This window comes from Lampetra fluviatilis, chromosome 1 (genome assembly GCF_964198595.1).
Source record: "Lampetra fluviatilis chromosome 1, kcLamFluv1.1, whole genome shotgun sequence".
Lineage (NCBI taxonomy): Eukaryota > Metazoa > Chordata > Hyperoartia > Petromyzontiformes > Petromyzontidae > Lampetra > Lampetra fluviatilis.
Genome location: NC_136275.1, coordinates 2,458,317 through 2,478,847, shown reverse-complemented (window position 1 = coordinate 2,478,847; position 20,531 = coordinate 2,458,317). Strand labels below are relative to the sequence as shown.

At 49.7% G+C, this 20,531-nt stretch overlaps 1 protein-coding gene across 1 annotated transcript in view; it reads right to left on the bottom strand.

The window, feature by feature from the left end:
• Positions 1–15,756, bottom strand: part of LOC144931882 (kinesin heavy chain-like) — a 29,551-nt gene extending 13,795 nt beyond the window's left edge. Inside the window, exons 1-12 of the mRNA XM_078856109.1 lie at positions 15,579–15,756; positions 13,669–13,756; positions 13,216–13,289; positions 12,283–12,387; positions 12,122–12,170; positions 11,899–11,954; positions 10,639–10,726; positions 7,998–8,122; positions 6,967–7,071; positions 6,343–6,491; positions 4,403–4,551; positions 2,864–3,066 (exon numbers count right to left, since the gene is read on the bottom strand). Coding sequence (XP_078712235.1) covers positions 2,864–3,066; positions 4,403–4,551; positions 6,343–6,491; positions 6,967–7,071; positions 7,998–8,122; positions 10,639–10,726; positions 11,899–11,954; positions 12,122–12,170; positions 12,283–12,387; positions 13,216–13,289; positions 13,669–13,756; positions 15,579–15,704 — 1,317 coding nt within the window. The 5' untranslated portion in view covers positions 15,705–15,756. The remainder of the gene's footprint in view (positions 1–2,863; positions 3,067–4,402; positions 4,552–6,342; positions 6,492–6,966; positions 7,072–7,997; positions 8,123–10,638; positions 10,727–11,898; positions 11,955–12,121; positions 12,171–12,282; positions 12,388–13,215; positions 13,290–13,668; positions 13,757–15,578) is intronic.
• Between the last annotated feature and the right edge of the window lie 4,775 nt (positions 15,757–20,531).

Below are 20,531 nucleotides of genomic sequence, written 5' to 3'. Positions count from 1 at the left end.
TCACAAATAACTCTCACTACAGTTATTTTGCTGTGCCTTTTTACACCTGATGAAGGAAGCTTGTGTTGCCTCCGAAACGTCGTGATTTATAATTTTATTTATAAAATATTTGTATTAGTTGTTTATTATTTTTTTACCTACGTGACTTCACCGAAAAAACAAGTCACTTTCTTTCCTATCACCGGAGACGTGTCTCCGTAACACCGCGATTGGCCATTTCCTTTATAAATATCGCCGTTCGCTGCTACAGATCTACCCGACGACCTAAACACCGTTGGTTCTGAAGGAATGGAGGAAGGAGGCTCACGCGACAATGACTCTGCACACACGGGCTCCGGTGTATTTCAGAATACAGTTCAGAATCAGTATCATTATTTTAGAGGCCGCAGGAGGAGTCCGACGAGCTACGAAGCTCTTCTTCGCAGACGTCCAGCCGGGGCACGGGGCCGAGTTGACCTGAGAGCACCGGGGGAGTTTTGTTCGAAGTGCGTGGGTGAATCGGGGACCTTGAGGGCACCGATCGGGGCCCGGGTTGCATCCGGCGAAATGTCGCGGTACCCGAATTGTAAATGCTGTCGTGGGTTTACTCTCCAACACACACTCGGTGTGTTGCTGTACTCGTTCACGATTTTTTGCCACGTTTTGCTTACGTGACAAACCTCACTAATTGTCTGTGTCGGGTGGTGGCGGGTTTAACGACACATTTGTATTTACGCGATCTAACCCAAACAAACCTCTATTACACTGGTCAAAAAAAAAATCTTTTTTTTCTGGCCTGGACTTTTGCAGCTGTTTTAGACTAATTTCAGGGTGCTGATTCCAAATCTGATCTCAGATTTGCTCTATCACATCTCATTTTTATGCTATCGGCATACCCCATTTTCATTGATTTTACCCGAAATTAACTCTGTCACTTATGATTGCAAGTTGTTGCGAGTCAGTGACTGCTTAAGTGTTAAAATATGGTGCTGTATTTTTAGGATAGTGTGTTTATAATATTATTTTATGTAGATATCCACATTTATTTAATATTTTTCTTCTGCAGTTTTTATTGAAAATGCAATATTTGATATCTCAAAAATGTGATAGACAAAACATGATGCCAGATTTGGAATCAACACCCCAAAATTACCTTAAAGCCGTTGGAATACTTTATGCCAGAAAAAGTGTGTTGACCAGTGTTATGGATGATATTTATCGCGAAAGCCTACTACTAAATTTCGATTTAAAGCTTTCGTGACTGCATGTGAGAATTATTTTATTATGTTTTATTTTTATTATTTTATTATTTCCCTTCTACGTGACTTTACCGAAAGAACCAAGAAGAGCCTACTACTACAACGTGTTAAACTGGGGCCCTTTGTTTGGACAAACCAGTTGAAAGCTATGACACTGAGGGTATGGTCAAAATTTGACAAATTCGATTGAAAGAGTCCTCACCAACTATGCACTTAATTTGGAAATGTAGAACTCGTCACCACCCCCCCACTCCCACTGTGAAAACCTGGAAGGACCCCTCCTGAAAGAGACTCGTTGGGGCTTTCCAGGGGTAAACGAGCGTCATGTGAATAAAAATAATAAACAGATATGATACATGGGTGAGCAATGCCGATTTATCTCTGTGATTTGTTTTCTCCCCCTCGCTCCCTCCCTCTCCCTGCATCCCCCTCCCCGTCCCCACCTCTTCCCCACGATACGGCTGTGAACTGATCGATTACGTTGTCATCCTCATAAAATTAAGTTCTTATAAAGTTTGGACTTTATCGAGTTACTTTGCTCGCTTAATGACCATAATAGACTTGATTGAACCGCCACATTAACCTCGTCGTTAACCTACGTGCTGCCTGTACACGTCCCCACACTTTGAAGGCACATTGTACTTTGGCATTTCCAAACATGACCCAACACCCCTTTGCATCAGAGCTCACCCGCTGCCAATCAATTACAGCAAAACCTTGGATTGCGAGCATAATTCGTTCCGGAAACGTGCTTGTAATCCAAAGCACTCGTATATCAAAGCACTCGTATATCAGTTGTGATCACGTGACGCTCGGCAGACAAAGCGTATACACGTACTGCTCGTATTGCAAGACCTCGCTCGTTTATCAAATTAATATTTATTTAAAATTTCTGCTCGTCTTGCAAAACACTCGCAGACTGAGTTACTCGCAATCCAAGGTGTTACTGTACAGGTGCTGCTGTCGGTGGTTGAAATTCCACATTGCCATGGTTTGGGGTGGGCTGGTCTCTCCGTAGGTACCACTGCTGCAGACTTCCCACAGAGTGGTGCTCATTGTATTGACCGCAAAGGGGTGATAGCCCGCGTTGACCCCTGATCCACAAAGTGTCATCACAGGCCTCAACAGTCCAGAAGAAGGCTGCTCAGCTGACATGCTGAGGTCGACCTTACCTCTCAAACGAGAAGAACCCAACTGATTTTCTGTTCAAATGAGAGTTGAGGCATTGCTGCTCATCTTCCGTTCACAGCCCTGAGGCAGTGGTGGGATATTCCACAATCCCATGGCAGGGACGAGTCTATCCATAGAACGACCCACTGTTGACTTCCCCACGAAGTGGTTCTCATTTCATGGGCCCCCTGAGGGGATGATGGGCTGAGTCAACCCTCCTAGCAGAACTCCACCTCGGAGCCTCCCCATTGCGAGCCGCCCGCGCGACATACGCCCAGACACATTGCGGGCTTGCTTTTTCTCCCGCAGCGAAGGCCCCCCGTTTTAATTTTCGACTTAACCCGTTATTCACCGCCTGTGTGTTAACGAAGCGGTGCATTTTCATTCCCGAGGCGGCGGCGGCGGCAGCAGCAGCAGCAGCAAAGCGATTCGAAGGCCCCCGATCCACCGCCCACCTTGTCGTCGAGCTGTCTGTAGAGCTTCGCGATCTCCTGCTTGCACTTCTGCGCCTCCTCGTCGGACACGGGCCTGCTGGTCAGGCCGAGGCCTGGCGAGGCCGGCACGGGCCCTGGAGTGGCCTGAAGGCTCTCGCTGACGAGGGCCTTCAGGCTCCTCCAGTCCTTCACGTCGAATCGCTCCGACTCGGGCACGGACTCGCCTGCCGAAACACAAACACACGCACACGCTTACCGCCGCACCGCACCGATGGGTAACAAATCAAAGGAGCAGGGCGAAAGCGTCTCCCGCACATGTCGGTCCCTCCGATTAGCACGGTTGGCTATGTACGGTGCGAAAGAAGTTCCAACTTACATACGCACATAAAAGTTTGAAGTAATTTAAAGCTTGAAAGTGCAGATTTTCGGCACCACACTGGCTTTAACGCAAGCAAAAATCTGGACCCATTATTGACATGTAGTGTCAGCATAGTCAGGCTTAACGCGGGTTGCCACCCCTGAGGTACAAACACTAGGACAAATCATGGGAAGAGTTCATAACGCCAGGGGAGAGCGGACACACAAACCGACAAAAGCCCAGACATTGAATGTTTAACGTTCCGGCAAGACGTACAAATTATCTCAGGACAAGGTGCCTCAACAGGAGGATGATCCTGGGAAGAAAAACTAAAACAGGGTCACGTGGGAGGTGGGGAGTTGAACCTGGAGAAACTTCTGCCACCAGAAGACAATAACAGAGGAATCTACTTCTGGAGGCTATTTGCTAATTAAACGATTCTACGCGTACATATTTACATAATTAGGAATTAATTCAATATCTGCCGACTCTTCCAGGAGATCCTCCTGTGAAGTTCTGAACGTCGGAGGCAAAGAATCCAGGGGACAGGCAGGGCACCAGACTGTGCATAATGCTGACCTCATATATAACGACACGCAGAGACAGAACTCAACCGCCGACTTCATTGACTCTGCCGTGAGATGTAAATGTACACACAGTTCACCAACGTCTCATCGCGTTCTCCACGAATAGGGCAAACTGTAACGGTTTTGGGCAGTGGCACTTCTTAACAAATTGGAGATGGGATATTTTAGCTTCAAACCGGAGGGATTGTTCACAGTGTTGTGCCGTGAAAATACTCGGAAATGTAGGGAGTTACACGCATTGTACGAGGCTAACGTTTTCCACGAGCAGACGCCGGGATGCATACAAAGCAATGCGCGCATCATTCTTCGGAGCGGAGAGCATAAAAAAAGCCATTACGCAAATTGTTAGCCCATCATAGACGTTACACATTCTGCCGTTGATTAGCACGACCAACCAACGCGGCTGCAAATCACGGCGCGACGTTCGCGAAAGCGTTCACTGCCGAGCGCGCCGCTTGCTGCCTTTTGAAGACGCGAGCGCGCGAGTCCGGGAGGGCGCGTGGCTGCGCAAGGGGAAAAAAAAATCCAAACCCTCCCCCCCCCCCCCCGTTACCACCGCCACCCCCCCCCCCCCCGTGAAACTCGCGAAGAAGGAGCCGTGGAGGAGCAGCGGACCTGAGCGCCAGCGTTTGAGCTCCATCTCCAGGCGGTGCAGCAACGCCCGCAGCGTCTTGTTCTTCTCCTTTTCTTTCTCGTACTTCTTCCGCCACTCGTCGGCCGTCAGCTCCATGTTGATGGTCACCGTGTTCTTGATCGTCTTCGCCCTGGAGGAGGTAACGGCACGCGCCGTTTATTTTTTGTACATTTTTTTATTTTTTGTACATTTTTTTATTTTTTGTAAATTTTTTTAACAGAAACGGAACAACCGCGCCATGCCCAATGCACGTTTCGTGAACCCTTGCATAGCAAGCGAGGGAAAGCTACCGCAGTGTGCCGGTTAGCGCACCGGACTTGCGATCCAGAGAAATCCACGGTTGGATTCCATCTTCTTGGTTCTTTCGGTAAAGTCACGTAGAAGGGAAGTAATCAAATAATAAAAATAAAACATGATAAAATAATTCTCACGACGTTTCGGCTACTTCCCTTCTACGTGACTTTACCGAAAGAACCAAGAAGATGAATCCCTGCAGTCACGAAAGCTTTAAATCGAAATGGATTCCATCTCTCGGCGTGGCATTTGAAACAAAGCTTCTTAAATAACCCCCGTCCCCAGACACCTCCATCCACCTCTCTCCACTCAGCAGTATCCATAGGTCACCTTCACTTGGTTAAGGAAACAAACTCGACTTGACCTCTTACAATACTTCTGGCCAGAACTCCCTCCCGTCGGAGGCCCTTCTGCCAGCAGTGGCATGAGCGAAACTTTTGCGGGGTTTTTTTTTATCGTGAAGTACAACTTTCCAGTGCTTGTTTATTAATTAACCTCCCAATGTAACCTTTCATTGTTTACTGCCGGTTGAAAGGGAGGCTCCATTTATTTTATGGGAATATTACTTACTAGTTGCGGGTGGTTAATTTAACTATTACGGCCGCGCAAAAAAGTCCGCGCTTTTAAACGACCGCAGGGAGGAGTGGTGGGAGGAGGAGGAGGAGGACACGTAACGTGCCAGTAGGCCCAGAGTGTGATTTACGACCCCATGAGCAGCCTCGCTGAGTAGGTGATGGGTTCACCACTGCACGGCATCACGGTGACAAAGAACGCGTTGCTCCCGTGGAGATTACGAAGGCGTCTCAAACAAGTTCGGTCGAGCATCGTCGTCACAGATTTCTACACAAACATGTGGAATTAAAAATAGAATTTAAAAAAATGTCAATGTTCATTTCCATGGATGGCCCTTGAGGCTGTAGTGGGAATCTGAATTCCTCATGGCGGGGACGCAACGCGTCGATAAGATGACCACCGCCCACTTCCTACAAACTGGTACTTAGTTTAGGATGGACTGAGTCGGCCCCCAAATGCAATCTTGACACACGCTACCTTCCGAGATCTTTCCGTTAAGTGCGCGACATACGTGAGTGCAACCAGGTCGTGATGGTTACCGAAAGTCTATTGAATTCGATTCGACTTTTTTTTTTATCTCAAGAAAAACTCTGCCCACTTGATCACCCTCTCCTGGGCTCCCGCTGGTGTAGGAGGCCCTTCCGCCCATTAACAGTGCGAGCAAGCGATTGAATTGACTGCCCATGTACTTTGTTGTTTCATCCACCGGTCATCCTCGCGGCAGCAGCGGATTTTGGCTGCTATCCATCAAACAAAGACGGTCCCGCGTCGCGCGCTTTCAGGTGCGCTTCTACTGCGGGTGCCTGGAACGTTCTTCCTTCCGATAATAGGAAGTTGCCGAAGAAGTTCAACACACACACACACATATGTACATAAAATTCACAGTCTGTACACATCGTGGAGTAAAACACCACTCCGGAAGCACCCGATCTGAGCAACCACACAGGGCCAACGCGCCAGACACACGGGGGTGGCTGCTCGACCAACGAAGCGCGAGACCACCACCACCACCCCCCCCCCATCACCCTCCCCCGACACTCGCGCCGCTCCCTACCGCTGGCCGAAGAGCAGCGTGGACTTGGTCTCGGCCTCGTTGTAGATGGACGGTGAGCAACAGATGATGACGGTGGTGCGACAGTTTCCGCCGAGCGAGTCCTGCAGGATGCGGGTCATCTTGCTGTCGCGGTAGGGCACGTGCGTCCTCTGCACGCGGCAAGACAACGCAGACCGCCCGCCGAGCCTCAGCGACGTCGGGACCTCCCGCCGAGCGGCGGTAGCGAGACACGGTTGAGTGACGCGTCTTTCTCGGTGGCCGAAACGAAGAGATTATAAAGGTCGCACTCGTTTACGCGCAAAGGGCTCGCCGCACAAGTCAACCACGATGCCTCGCCGATCCCGTCAGGGAACATAAACCGTCATCGCGTGAGCTCCGATCGTCCTCGCAGCAGCTGCAGCGGCCTTTGGCTGGCCATCGAACAAAGACGGTCAACCGCATCGCGCGCTTTTAGACGCGCTTCTGCGTCCGTCTGGAACGCTCTCCTTTCCAACACTTAGGAAGCCACTGGAGCTCAAGAAAAAACCACACAGCAATCTCTCGTGCGATTTTCACACGGGTCAAAAAAATCGCGAACGGCCGCAGCGCCGCGATCCCGGAACGAACACGATCGCGGACACGTACGGTGCCTTCGGCGAGGGCGGCGATGACGTTGCCCAGAGCCGACAGCGACTTGTTGATGTTCTTGGCCTCATCCAGCACGGAGCCCTCAGCCCCAGTCTTGCTCACCTGCAACAAGGAAGCCCACGCACGCCACCGTGACGATTTACGCGTGCGATCGCAGCCTGCCAGGTCCCGAACAGGTTCACGCACGGCCCTCTCCGCCGATCCACTGCTGGATGAGGGCCTACACCACGCCGTTTCGGTCGGTCGTGGGAGTTATCTGACCGTACTTTGCCACGCCGGTTTAGCGGGGGTTCAGCGAAGGCAGCGAGAAGTAAAGTGGAAAACAATGGATTTCCCCCCCCCCCCTGAAACTACCATCTGCTGCCCACAATTTACCTCCAGTTGCATGGACTATTTTGCCGAACAGTACAAATTGTGTCCCAGCGGGATTGCGCCGGGTGGGAACGACGTCAGTGTCAATGCAAAAAAACCTCATCCCACAATGACTTTGGGTAGTCAGTGCTCTCACCGTGTGCATTCGTGGAACACGCCTGGGAGGCCAGCGGATCAATTCAATGTGTGGGTGGCACTCCCTCAAAAGGTGAGGCGTGGCCAGAAAACTGCGGTGCAGCAACTGGGTTACCGGTCCGTCTGCATTGACATGCGAGTCCTACTCCATCAAATAAACGAGTTGTTCCTGCCATCGTGTTTTTTGTTGTTGTCCTCCGATAAACGAAATCTCATCAAGGAACCGATCAAACACCCCCAAATGCAGGAACTTCCCGAAGAGAGAGAGAGAGAGAAAGAAAAACCCCAGCACAGCCTCAAGAATAGCTTGTGCTTTTTTCCTATGCAATGGACAATTCTCAGCAGGTTTGCTAACGAATAAATAAGCAACTCCACGGCGCGTCCACAAGTGAAGCATTCCGGCCGGAGGCCTCGGGACGTAAATCCGTATCGGGGGAGCGCCTTGTGGTCGACGTAGACGTCTCAACCCCCCCCCCCAGCCCGCCCCGAGTCTCCCGCGGGGTTCCTCCCTGGCCACTGACCTTCTCGCTGCCAGCCAGGTCCACCAGGTAGAGCTTCCCGCTGAGCTTCTGCTCCGTCTCCACGTTCTCCTGCTTCACGTTGATCAGGAAGATGCTGTGGCTGCGTGAGCTGTGCTCGTTCATGTCTAGATTGGCGAATGATAAAATGAAGAGATGTGCAAAACAGCCCACCGCTCTCTCGCAATGGGACCCCGATCAGCGTGAGCATTCACAGCCATGTGCACGTGAGTTTGTTGAACTTCTTTCGCACCGTACGTAGCCAGCCATGCTAATCGGCGGGGAAGGACAAACTAAGCACGATTGACGATGGCTTCGTACATTTAGTATTTGGGTCAGTCTGACAGCGCAAGGCTCACACGGAGGCGCGATGATTCACACGTGAACGATGTCTGCCAGTAGGAGGCGATGATGCTACGTGGTTTTATCCATTTATGTAATTGGCGAGTAAATATTCAAATTTGGCAAATGCTGTTTCACATAACTTCTGCAACGTCCGTGGTATTAACCAGGGCGGCCGCTAAACCCCAACTGCAAACCTCTGCAGCAGTCGGCGAACAACGCTACCCGCCCAGCCGCATCGCTGCCACGTCCCACGGGGCATTTAGCCATTCAGTTGCGATGCATTCGACGAAGGAAAAGGTTTATTCGGACAAGATTTATCTGTCACATGAATCATCACCAGCACCCCCCCATCAGCCTGTAGAGGTCCACTGCTGGACAAAGGGCCCCCCCCCCACTCAGACGACGCCACCCCCCCTGCGCCTCTGTTCGTCAACATCCAAAATTAGTCGGGCGAAGTTCCTCATCTCGTCCCTGCATCTGGTGAGTGGTCTGCCCCTCCTCGCTCGCTCCCCGATGCGGTTTGTAGACTCGATGCATTATCTGCATCGAAGCCACTCCAGACGTGCCGTGTGCACGTTTGTTATTCCCAACGCTTTCCATCCCATTGACCGCATTGTGTCTACCCTCTAATCCATTCATCGTGTCCCTATCTCTCATCGCGACGCCGAGTATAGATCTTCCCCGTGGCACGCTGGGGCTCTTCTCAGCTCGTGGAACATGCCGGCTGCTGTCAGAGACGATGTTTCTGAGGCATAAGTCATAACAGCATAGGACGCAACGCTTGCGTAGTCATTTGTTTTTTGACAAAGGAAACGGTGCACCGCATGGCGCTGCTTTGCTTTCCGAACGCAATCCATCCTGATGTCATTATTTATTTACTCTCTCGGGCGTAGACGGTGGTGGGATTATATTATTTGGCCTAGACAAACGGATACGTTGATATTCTCGAAACAATGATCTGATTTCGTTTGGAATAAAGCAAAAAATGGGTCACGATTTATGATGACACCACATCCTGCCAAATGTAACATCCTGAAAACTTCTTCAAACACAGCGAGAGAATTACTTTGGTGGAACGGTATTGCCTTGGCACACAACCCTTTTTTATTTTAATCTTATCTTCATAAAGTCTCACTATTGAAGCCAAGTTTTCGCAAATATATTATACATCTGATATATTTTTTTTTATCTGATATATCTCCCGTAAATTCCTTGTCTTTTCATTATATTCAAGGCTGCCTCGGTATATATATAGAGAGAAAGTAAAAATTTCACAATCAATACGGCGATGCACACAGTGATAGGTTTAAATTTGACATCTTCCGAGTAAATCCTCTCAGTACATGGACGTGGTCTATTGTATGTGTGTATGTTGGACTTCATTCGCACCGTACGTAGCAAACCGTGCAAATCGGTGGACAACAAACTAAACATTGTCTCGTCTTCTAAGTGACGCCTGTTTCTCTAGGGCGGTTAAAATCCGGTACTTTGGTTCACCTGTTCGTTTAAGTACTTTAGTGAACAAGTCAAATTTCCACGTGATGGGGTCGAGTCTCTCCATCGGACATCCACTGCTGACTTCCCTGCGCAAAGCGGTACCTATTTTATCCGACCCGAAGGGGTGATGATAGGCTGAGTCAACCGCCAACCAGGATTTGAACTCTGCGACCCTTCCGATTGCGAGCTGCTAGCTCTACCGCTGGGCCACCAGGCCCATGGTTGTGAACAGCCGATAACACATTTGACAACAGAGCCGCGGATTCGATAGCTTTTTCAATCGATTTTGTGCCCCCCCCCTGCCCAATCCATGTTGAAGAGCACAATAAGATAGCGTTGTTTCCCGAAAGATGCCACCATTTGTTTTTTAGTTTTTCTAAAAAACACTCCGTCCCTAACAACGAGACCAACAGCTTCGTCGTCCACGCCTGGGGTGCTTCGTCTCTCCCTGCGTGCGTGCAAAGCGCTCTCAAGGTTTTATTACTTCCCTTCTACGTGACTTTACCGAAAGAACCAAGGAGATGAATCCCTGCAGTCACGAAAGCTTTAAATGGAAATTTAGCTTTGAAAGTTGTATAATCTCCTGTAGATGTAGACGCCACCATCGCCATCTATTGAGCGGCGGTTGAACTTAACGGCTCTCGGTCCGAACAGGCAAGTGGACATACGGAGACAGGTTCGTTCGTATCTCTGGAAGTTTGTGAGTCCGAATGTCCGTAAGCAAAGGAGTCCCTGTACCCCGATGTTATCCTTGAGAAACTGCGCGTAATTAATGACGGTGGGTTGCTGCGTGCAGACTCACTGGTCACAGCCACATGTCTGTTGGCTTTGCCTTCATCAATCACGTCCATCACCTCCTCCGGGCTGGACACGAACCTCTCCGTGCACCCCTTGGGAAGACGGAAAAGGATAAAAAAAACAATTGCATGCGCAGCCACGCAGTTTTCATAAAGTAGAAATAAAATAGAACTAAAGTGCACGAGGGAGGGCTTCTTTGCGTGATCGTTGGGAGGCAGTTAGTTGGCAAAATTTCCCAACGCCAACGAAAATTTGCATAACGTTCCCATTGTTTCGTTTGAAATTTACAAGTTTGAATTCACAAGTTTGAATTTACAAGCGCCCTTTTAAAGGTCCGGCGGACGTGAAGGCCGGTCCATTACGCCGTGTTCATGGAAACGTGCCGATGCTCTCCACATCCGTGAGAGCGAATGCTCTTGTGGCTGGAACGCGGGGAGAAGTGCAAATTCACGTTCCGGAGGTTTCCCCAAGAACCCCAGCTCCCTGGCGGAAAGAAAGAAAATACTCACCGAGGAATTGTTTAAACGTCCAAAAGTAAGGTGTTCGAGAAAAAAAAAGTTCTGCCCTGAGATTCTTGAGAGGTAAATACAGATTATTACCATTATTTTTTTTAATGGGCAATAGAATTTTACATCTTGATTTTAGTTTTTTAAACAATACGCATACTTCCATCTGATTTTGAGAATCATGCTGTAGTGATCATGATCGTAAACAAAATATCATCATCATCATCCATGGTCATCCACTTCTGGATGGAATGAAGGCCTTCACCAATCCGCCTCAATCTACCATGACGCATCAATTCACAAAGCCCAAAAAAGTATGCATGTTGGACTTGTGCTTTGTCCAGTCGTAGTAATTGTTGGGAGTTAAAGAAAGCACTACATTAATGACAGGACAGTTGAGATTGCGCTACCGAGCATAACACGTATGCAATAGGTGAGTCAACAAGAACCAGCCGCATGGCCTCCCGTATGTACGTATGCTTGTTGAACTTCTTTCGCACTGTACCTAGCCAACCGTGCTAATCTGAGGTGCTTTAGCGAGTACCAGCTCACACATCGAAGGCAATCCAGGTTGTGGAGGCATTTATTTTATAAAATAAATTTAAAAAAATATATAAAATTTATGTTGCCATCTGGCTGCGCGGCTTTAATTAAATGCTTTCCAAAAGCTTACGCTAAATCATCGGAAAAAAAAGACCTACACGCTCCTGGCAAGCCCTGACCTTTACGTCATTGAGGAACAAGTTATGGTTACTCACCTTGACATACGGCACCCTGTTTTTATCTTCGTGCACCGACAAGTTCGTTTTTGAAACTGCAGGGGTTTTTTTTGGGGGGGGGAGGTGGGGGGGAGTACAGTGAATAATTGAAGTCAAGCTTCAAAATAAAAAACTTTTCCCAACGTAAAAAAAAAATCAAAAGTGCTCCGAAGGAATGCGTGCGTAATGACGATGTGATTGTTATAATAAAATAAAAACTCACCATCCAAAAGGTCCCTTATCTTGTCAAGGTATATTTCAAAGTATGAAACCTGCAATGTGAGCATTGAAATCCTATTGAAACATTCGTGCCAAGTGCACAGATAGGACACGATCATTAATGTGAAATTGTATCTCTCTGCGATGTCATCTGCCTTTGCTTACCTTGATGTGGAATTCAAGATTTTCATCCATGGAGTAAATGTAGTGGAATATGTCCTTCACTATTCTTGGAATCACACCCATATGTTCTTGGTCATGCAGCACTCCCTAGAGATTGGCAGGTGACACATACATTTAATTCATGGCGGCATTATGCCTGTTACTGTAGGTACGGTCAAGTTCGTCTGTGCCATGGTGTGACAGATGGTGCGGTGGATGGTGGATTGGCCTTCATAAATCCTGTGCGTTTTGAAAGCTAAATTTTAAAATAACAGGGGTGCCGTGTTGGTGAGATGTTAACTATCTCGCCCGGCATACAGGAGGTCGTGGGTTCGATTCCAGCTGTGACATGTATATTTGGAGTGTGCATGTTCTCCCCGTGGATTTTTCTGTAGGTGCTCCAGTTTTTCACTCCACATTTAGAATCATGTGCTTCGAGTATTTGGCTGCTATACATTTACACGTGATAAGCCACTTCGTTGAACTATCATTTGTGGCCAGGCCGCTTTTGAAAAAAAGAGCTATACAGCTCAGTGGGCCTTATTTGGTAAAATAAAATTTTGTTTATAGTTTTTAATGTTTTTTTGCAAGTTTACATTTATTGTTCCTTCTTTACTTGTGGCCTCGATAATTTGTTTTCCATTATTACCCATCAATCTGTGCTGTGTATTTCTCATTTGCACTGTAAAGCGTTCAGAGTTGCCGTTTCAATATTTAAGAGGCTCAGTAAATGCAACTCCTTACTTTAAAATGTTTTCAGACTTCATGGAAAAGACCCCCTTAGGATTTTTGTTGTGACATTCAGGACAAGATAATTAATTACCACGGTGTATGTTTCACTTTCATAATCAAATCAAACTTTGAAGGCTTGCCTTGACTGCTGCCCCTTAAGTGACATGTGTGTGTGTATGTAACTAGGTCAGAGGAATGGCTTACCTCCATGGTATGTGTTTTACCAGAAGCAGTCTGCCCGTAAGCGAAAATTGTTCCATTATAACCTTCGAGAACATCTGTAAAATGCATGAAGCAATGTGTCATGAAGCATTCTAAGCGGAGCTTACGGTCGTAACAACATCATCTCTAGATGAGAGTTTTCTTGGTGAAGGGAGGGGGGGACATGCGTGGTACAATAAAATCATAATTTAAATCAGTGGACTCTCCACCCCACGTGACTTGCCAAACCGGGTTTTTTTTCGTGTGTGTGTGTGAAGTTCCTCCATCAGGTGTGGCTTATTAAACCAGGGGCAAGTTGCATGTGCAACGACGAAGACCGCCGAGTTCACGTGCTGACCGCATTTGACAGTGACGCCTGTTTCGTTGTGACCAGGGGAATGGGCACAACGACGCTTGCGAGTCAAGGCAGCGTCTCGGGGCGCCGTCGCCGCTCACCTTTCGTAATCTGCCTGGCACAGGCGTTGTACACCTGCTCCTGCGTTGTCTCCGGGTGAAAGACGCCGTCGTAGACGTACGGTTTATTCTGAAACGCAGCGAGCGTCGCCCGCGGGCACAGCGTTAGCCAATAATGGGGAAAAAGCACCGCCCCTTGGTAATTATCAAAATCACGCGGCCGGCTCGACGACACCGCACTCGCAAAGCTGCGGTGTGCGTCATCGAGGACACGGGGCCGACACCTGCGCCGAGCGCTTGGGCGCTCCTCTCACCGCGTGGCCTCTCACTCGATCGGCATTCGCTGGCACACGCAGACACTCAGCGACGTGAAAGGGTGGGGGGGGAGGGTGAGATTCTGATTGATAATTTTAAAAAAAATGTGTCGTGAAACCCTCCTCCACCCGACACAGCTCATTAATAGAGTTGTCACGCGATGAACACACGTGGCCAAGGTGTTACCGCTTCAGCGGCACCGGTGTGTTGGAGCGCACTGCACCGAAGCAGTAATTAAAGTGGCATTTTTTTTGTTCACGTGACAACTGGATTAATTGGCTGCGTCAGGTGGTGGAGGGTGTACCACACAAACACACACTTTATTTACGTTATCTGACCCAAAAAGCTCTCCGCGTATCACATCGGTCGCGAAAGCCAAGTGTTACGTTTAAAGAAGATCATCTCTAAATTCAGCTACCCAAACGATATTGGTAATGCCCATGCTGCAACAAGATGTGTTCTTCTCTTTTGAGACAAGCAGGAAGCGCAAAATTGCCACAGTGCACAGCTGAAGCCGTGCCGATCATCGTTCACCCACACGATGGCATGGGGTTCTAAACACATCTAATGGGAATCTCAACACATCCCATGGCAATCTCAACACATATCATGGGAATTGTAACACATCTCATGGGAATATCAACAAATAATGGGGGTTCTCAACACATCTCACGGGAATTTCAAGACAACTCATCGGAATTTAAACACATCTAATGGGAATATCAAGACAACTCATGGGAATTGCAACATCTCATTTGAATCTCAACACATCTGATGGAGTTCTCAACACATCAAGAGCAGCATCTCTCCCAACAACACCAGCCTAGGCTGAGGACAGGTGTGATGCAAAGTGAGTTCCAATACAAGTTCCTTTGTTGAACCAGGTGAGAACCAAAGAGACCGGGAGAGTCTCATTTTCAAGAGTGACCTGGCGACACCTGCAAGCAGCAAGGCCTGAGCCTCCGGACACAGGAGCTTCTCAACCACCTCGTGCCCTCTACCAATTGCCCATGGTCGCCAATGTCCTCAATGCAATGTGAATGCCCACATATCCTGCATACCATCAGTCCATCGGGTGAATTAATAAGAATCGTGTCCCAGATGTATAAATGCCTTGCATTCCAGAATACCCCATATACCTGCTTAATGTTCTTAACCCATATCGCCCTGGGCACATACTCCACGTGTACACATACCCCACGTATGCTTTGTGACCCTCAGCTCGATTGCCCTATGTCTCAATGCTCGATACCTAACCTATTTCTGCAAGCTCATTTCGCTACATTTTACAACTACCCCGCGTCTAACCACCGCTCTTAACCCATAGCGCCCTGGGCACATATACCTCGGGGTCAATGCCTCAGCTGAGCTCCATGTCTGCCCATGCCACGGCTAAGCATTCATTCCCTTCCTTGCCCTCGTCCGCCAGGTGCATCGTGCCTCTGGTCTCATTACGCACACGCCGTTCGAGCTGACGTTTGACGCACCCGTGGCTTTGTTGTGATGATTACCGGTGCCTGAACCCCCCCCCACCCCGATCAACCCGGGGCTCTCTGCGCGTTTGATTAGTTTGCTTATACCCATCCCCATCGCTGGCGCTACTGCCACCCCCCCGCCCGCCTGGTGCCTCCTCTCACCGAGACGATGACGGTATCGTTGCCTTGAAACTTGGCGATGAACTTGTCTCCCCGCGCCTCCTCCGATTTGTTAATCGGCCGCACACGGCACATCACCTTGATGTTACACTCGGCAGGGTCCGCCATGGCGGGGAGGCTGACGACTGCCAAAAACTCACGGACCGTGGAGCAGCAGCAGCGGCGGCGGCAGCAGCAGCGGGCGCGGCGTTACAAGAGTCCTCAAGACGACAGCGCCCGGACGCATTTAAACTCCGCAAAGCCTCCTGGCGAGGGCGGGGAGGTGTCCACGTGGAGGCGGAACCACGTGGAGGCGGGACTCAACGTGCGAGTCACAAGCCAAGAGCAGCAGCAGCAGCAGCGACAGGTCTAATGCCCAGAGAGGGCAGGGCAAGCGCGCGCGCGCACGTGGGAGTTCAGGGCAGGTGCGGCACCCAAAATGGGTGCAGCAAAGCCCACAGGTGGGAGCAAAGGGAGGACACAAAGACAAAGATCCCCCGTATAGCCTTGACAGACTGTTGGGGCAATTGCTGTTAGCAAGCGCCTCTGAACGCCGGCACGGTACGCCACGCCACGCCCGACCGCCTTTGTCTCCACAGTTTGAATATTTACAGTACCACACCAGGTACTCGTTTTAGGCTGAGTAGACCTAGGGGAGGCCCGGGACCGCTTCAGATAATCGTCACCGGTGTTGCCCGTGAGTGGGACTCGAACTCGGCTCGCTGGGTTGGGAGCGCAGCGCCCTAACCGCTACACCACCGCTCACCACCAGAGGGCACACCAACAAACCGCCATTCGCCACTCAGTGGCGGTGACGTCACCACGACGCTTGTGCCAGGCTATGTGCACGTTGAGGTCACGTGAAGTGTCAAACGTCCACTGGGAGGTCACGGGGCAGACCCAGCAGGTGCCACGGGTCGACTGAGATGAGTGGCCGATGCACCACCTGTGCCCCCTACTGTGCCAACTTGCTGAGCTTTAGCTACCCGGCGCTCCGCTCGTTGTTGTGAGCGTCGCTCCTTCCCCTTCCGTTGTTGTTGGAGGGCGACTGCCTCCAACTGCCCAGTGGCGTCCTTCATGAAACTCCTCCACAGAGGCCGATCTTGACACCGCTTGTACCAGTCATCGGCAAGTCCACTCAGCTCCACGTTCTCCTGTACCACATCACTCCATCTCTTCTCTAGCCCGTACCGCGCCCTTTTAGCCCCCTCGATCCGGCCGAACAAAAGCTGTTTAGGCATGCGGTGGCTGGGCATGCGGGCTACATGACACAGCCAACGCTGCCTTGCCTGCCGGAGGAGCTCACCGATGGGACTTTGTCCAGATCTTTCAAGTATATGTGAGCTCCTCACATAATCCAACCTGGTTAAACCCAAGATAAATCGTAGTCAGGCCAGCCTAAATGTTTCTATCCGGCGAAGATGTTCCATTAGGGGGGTCCACGTTTTGCAAGCGTAGAGAAGGGAGAGATTGACTGTGGTCGCGAAGACCTGAAGCTTCGTGCAGAGCGACAGACCAGGTGGCTTCCACACAGCATTATGCAAGCGATGAAAAGATAATGCCCCTCGACTGATTCGGAGTGAGACCTCTGCTGTCAAACCGGAGCCGGTCATGAGCAAACTGCCCAGGTATGGGAAACTCCACTATCTCCACAACTGCCCTATCACCAATTGGGAGTTGTGAGGGTGGAGTGTCCGATAGTCCAAAATACCCAGGCAGGTGCTTAGTTTTGGTGGGGCTGAAGGTAAGTCCCCACCTCTTAGTGGCAAGCTCCAGGTTCAGCAGCAGCACCTCCAACTCCTCCTCTGAGTGAGCAGCAATTACCAGATCATCGGCATACATAACTTGGTTGAGCAATAGGGAGCCATCTCTTGACCGCACCCGGGCATCGATCAGCCTCCCATTGTTTCTCTACCAGATGGAAATTCCTCCGGTACAGCTATTGAAGGCTTCACGAACTACGTGGTCGAAATAGATGTTAAATAATGTGGGAGCCAGAGGACATCTCTGTCGCACCCCAAAGTGAACAGGGAATGGCTGCGACTCCCGGCCACGTAGTTTTACCCGGGCCCGCTCACCATCATGAAGGTCCTTAATGATTGTGAGCAGCGGGTCAGGGACTCCGAAAGCACCAAGAACAAACCCAGATAAATAAAGCAGAGATGTAGGTCTTGTTGGAATTCCCTACACCTCTGCTGTAGCAGACGGATAGAAAATATGACATCTGTGCAGGACCGCTCTTTCCTGAAACCGCATTGGGGCTCCGCAAGCCTCTACTCGGCGTGCCTGGCAAGGCGATGTTGAATAATCCTTGCAAGGACCTTTTCCGGCACACTGAGGAGTGAGATGCCCCTGTAGTTGTTACAGTCTGTGCGGTCCCCCTTCTTTAAGAGGGGGACCACCAGGGCATCCTTCCAATCTTGTGGAACCCGTCCAGTGGTCCAGACTGTTGTTATGCCATGTAGGGCAGTCTATTCACAAACGCCACCCTCCCTCAGCATTTCGCTTGGGAGATCATCTCTGCCTGGTGCCTTTCTTTGTCTCAGGCTCTGGATCGCCTTCAGTACTTCCTCAACAGATGGCACCTCAGCCAGCCAATCACAGGGGGTGACTTCTTCCAATATTTGAGGCACCGCAACCTCAGCAGAGTCATCCCCACTTTATCCCACGATATTTTCCAGGCTGAGGGATTTCGCCTCCCCCAGGACCTCACAGAAATGCTCAGGAAATCTGCAAACCTGTTCCTGGGGGTCGGAGATTGGATCACCATTCTTTCCCCTAATGATGATAATAGGTGTGGCGCTGCAGGTTACTTATTTTATGGAATTAAATAGCGATTTGTGATCGTGGGCCACTGAGGCAGACTCCATCTCCACAGCAACTCGCGACCACCACCCATCCTTGCAGCACCTCACGGCTCTCCGAACCTCCGAGCGAAGGCTGCGGTAAGCCTCCTCATTCTCTGACGTGGGATGCTGTAGCCGATGAGAGTGGGCCTGTCACTTTTTCTCAGCCAGCCTGAACACCTCCTCTGTCAGCCAGGGTCTCTGGGGAGGTCTGGACCGTGTACCCAAAGCAACCATTGCAGCTGCATAAGCCACAGTCCTAACCTCGCCCATTTTCCCTCAACATCAGGAGTGTGGGACGACGCCAACTCCAGCCGCAAGCGATGATGAAATTATCGCTTGCAACTTTCGTCAGCAAGCTGAGACCATGTCACTATGAGTTTGAATGGGGTCCTGGGTGTACACCCACCATCGCAGTGGAAGAATGGCAGGCGCATCTTATAGAGGGCACAAGTCCACACCCACACTCAAGTGGGAGCGAAGGGCAGGACCGGCACGTAACCACAAGAATGCTACCCCATGTGGACTTCAGAGGGGCAGGTCGCTTGTCACGTAGCTGGTCGTGTACACGGGCTGATTGAGACAAGAGCTGGCCCAGCACCCACAGTGAAAAGGGCAGGAACCTCCAGGCGGCCAGGCATTAGAGTTGTAAAACACACATAAGCTTAAACGTTCACAGACTACATGTCACTCCGCGCTGTGAATAGAGGAGAGCTCTTCCCGTTTCCTTTGATTCACCCAAAGCATGCGACACTGGTGATAATCCTTTAATCGCCCAGACTTCACGATGCGTAACCGTGTATCCAAGGCTCGTTTGTGGATGTTTGTTTTTCCCCATTTTAAATCTCCTCTCTGTAGAAAGACAGAGCCTCCTTGGCGGCACTCAAATCTTGGCAAAGGCGTCTCAAGATTGCGCACGGTGGCGGCGAGGCGGGCGGTCGGGCGGTGTCACGTTCTCATCCACCGCTTTTAGAAGCAAAACTTCCACAACCGTAAACGCGGAGGGCTCCCCGCTTGATCCTCGGCGTGCCACGGCTCAGGATAGTTGAACGACACCGACCAGCAGGTGGCGACGTCTCCCCAACACACGCAGCAGAAGACGCGATAAATATTTAGCACGTGCTGAACTGCGTACATGGGAAGCCCCTGCAATGACGTGTTCGTTAGGTGGTACAATTTGAACTCGCAACAATAGTTTAGGGCAGCAAGCCTATCAACCGAACACGATGTACAGGGTGCTTCAGAAAAAAATGTTAACACTTACATGGGACTCGCGTTTTTAATAATAATAGTACACTTTAGCGTGATAACAAATGTCATGTTAATAGCTTCAACAAGTCCGAATCTCCCACTTGTTCGCCATCGTTGTCAACGCGTGCCTGGAATCTTCTCCAGGTGGTCTCCAGAGCCCGGAGGCACATTTTTCTTTCATCGTTGCAAATTCTCCGAAGTGTTAACATATTTTTGAAGCGCCCCGCATTTCAGTCTGCATTCAGTTTTATAGTGGTGGTGTGGGGCAATTTTGCGACGTGTAATACCAATAGAGTACATTTGTAGGTACTTTCGATTTAAAGCTTTCGTGACTGCAGGGATTCATCTTCTTGGTTCTTTCGGTAAAGTCACGTAGAAGGGAAGTAATAAAATAATAAAATAATGTGGCCGAAACGTCGTGAGAATTATTTTATTGTTTTATTTTTATTATTTCCCTTCTACGTGACTTTACCGAAAGAACCAAGAAGATTGCAGGTACTTGTTTTCTTCTTCAAATGTAGACGATAAAGCAGAGTGGCCTACCCTTTCGGAAACGACGTGACGGGATGATTACACGTTCACTTTGAAGCAGACGGCACACATGGTAAATTAACCTCTGTCGTAATAACCGGAGTGGCCTCCTGGATTCAAATCCGTGAATATGCAACACGCGTTGAAAGGCTTGGGGAAGTCAAGTGCAACGGTACTGTACGTGCACTTAAAGCCATCGGTTAATCTTACCACCATTTAGTATGCTAGTTAACCTCTACTTTCGGACGTGAATAGAAATGTAAAGAGCTGATAGAGGGAAAACAACAAGCAGATGCTTATCGCGCTCACGTTTCCTGCCTCCAAAAGA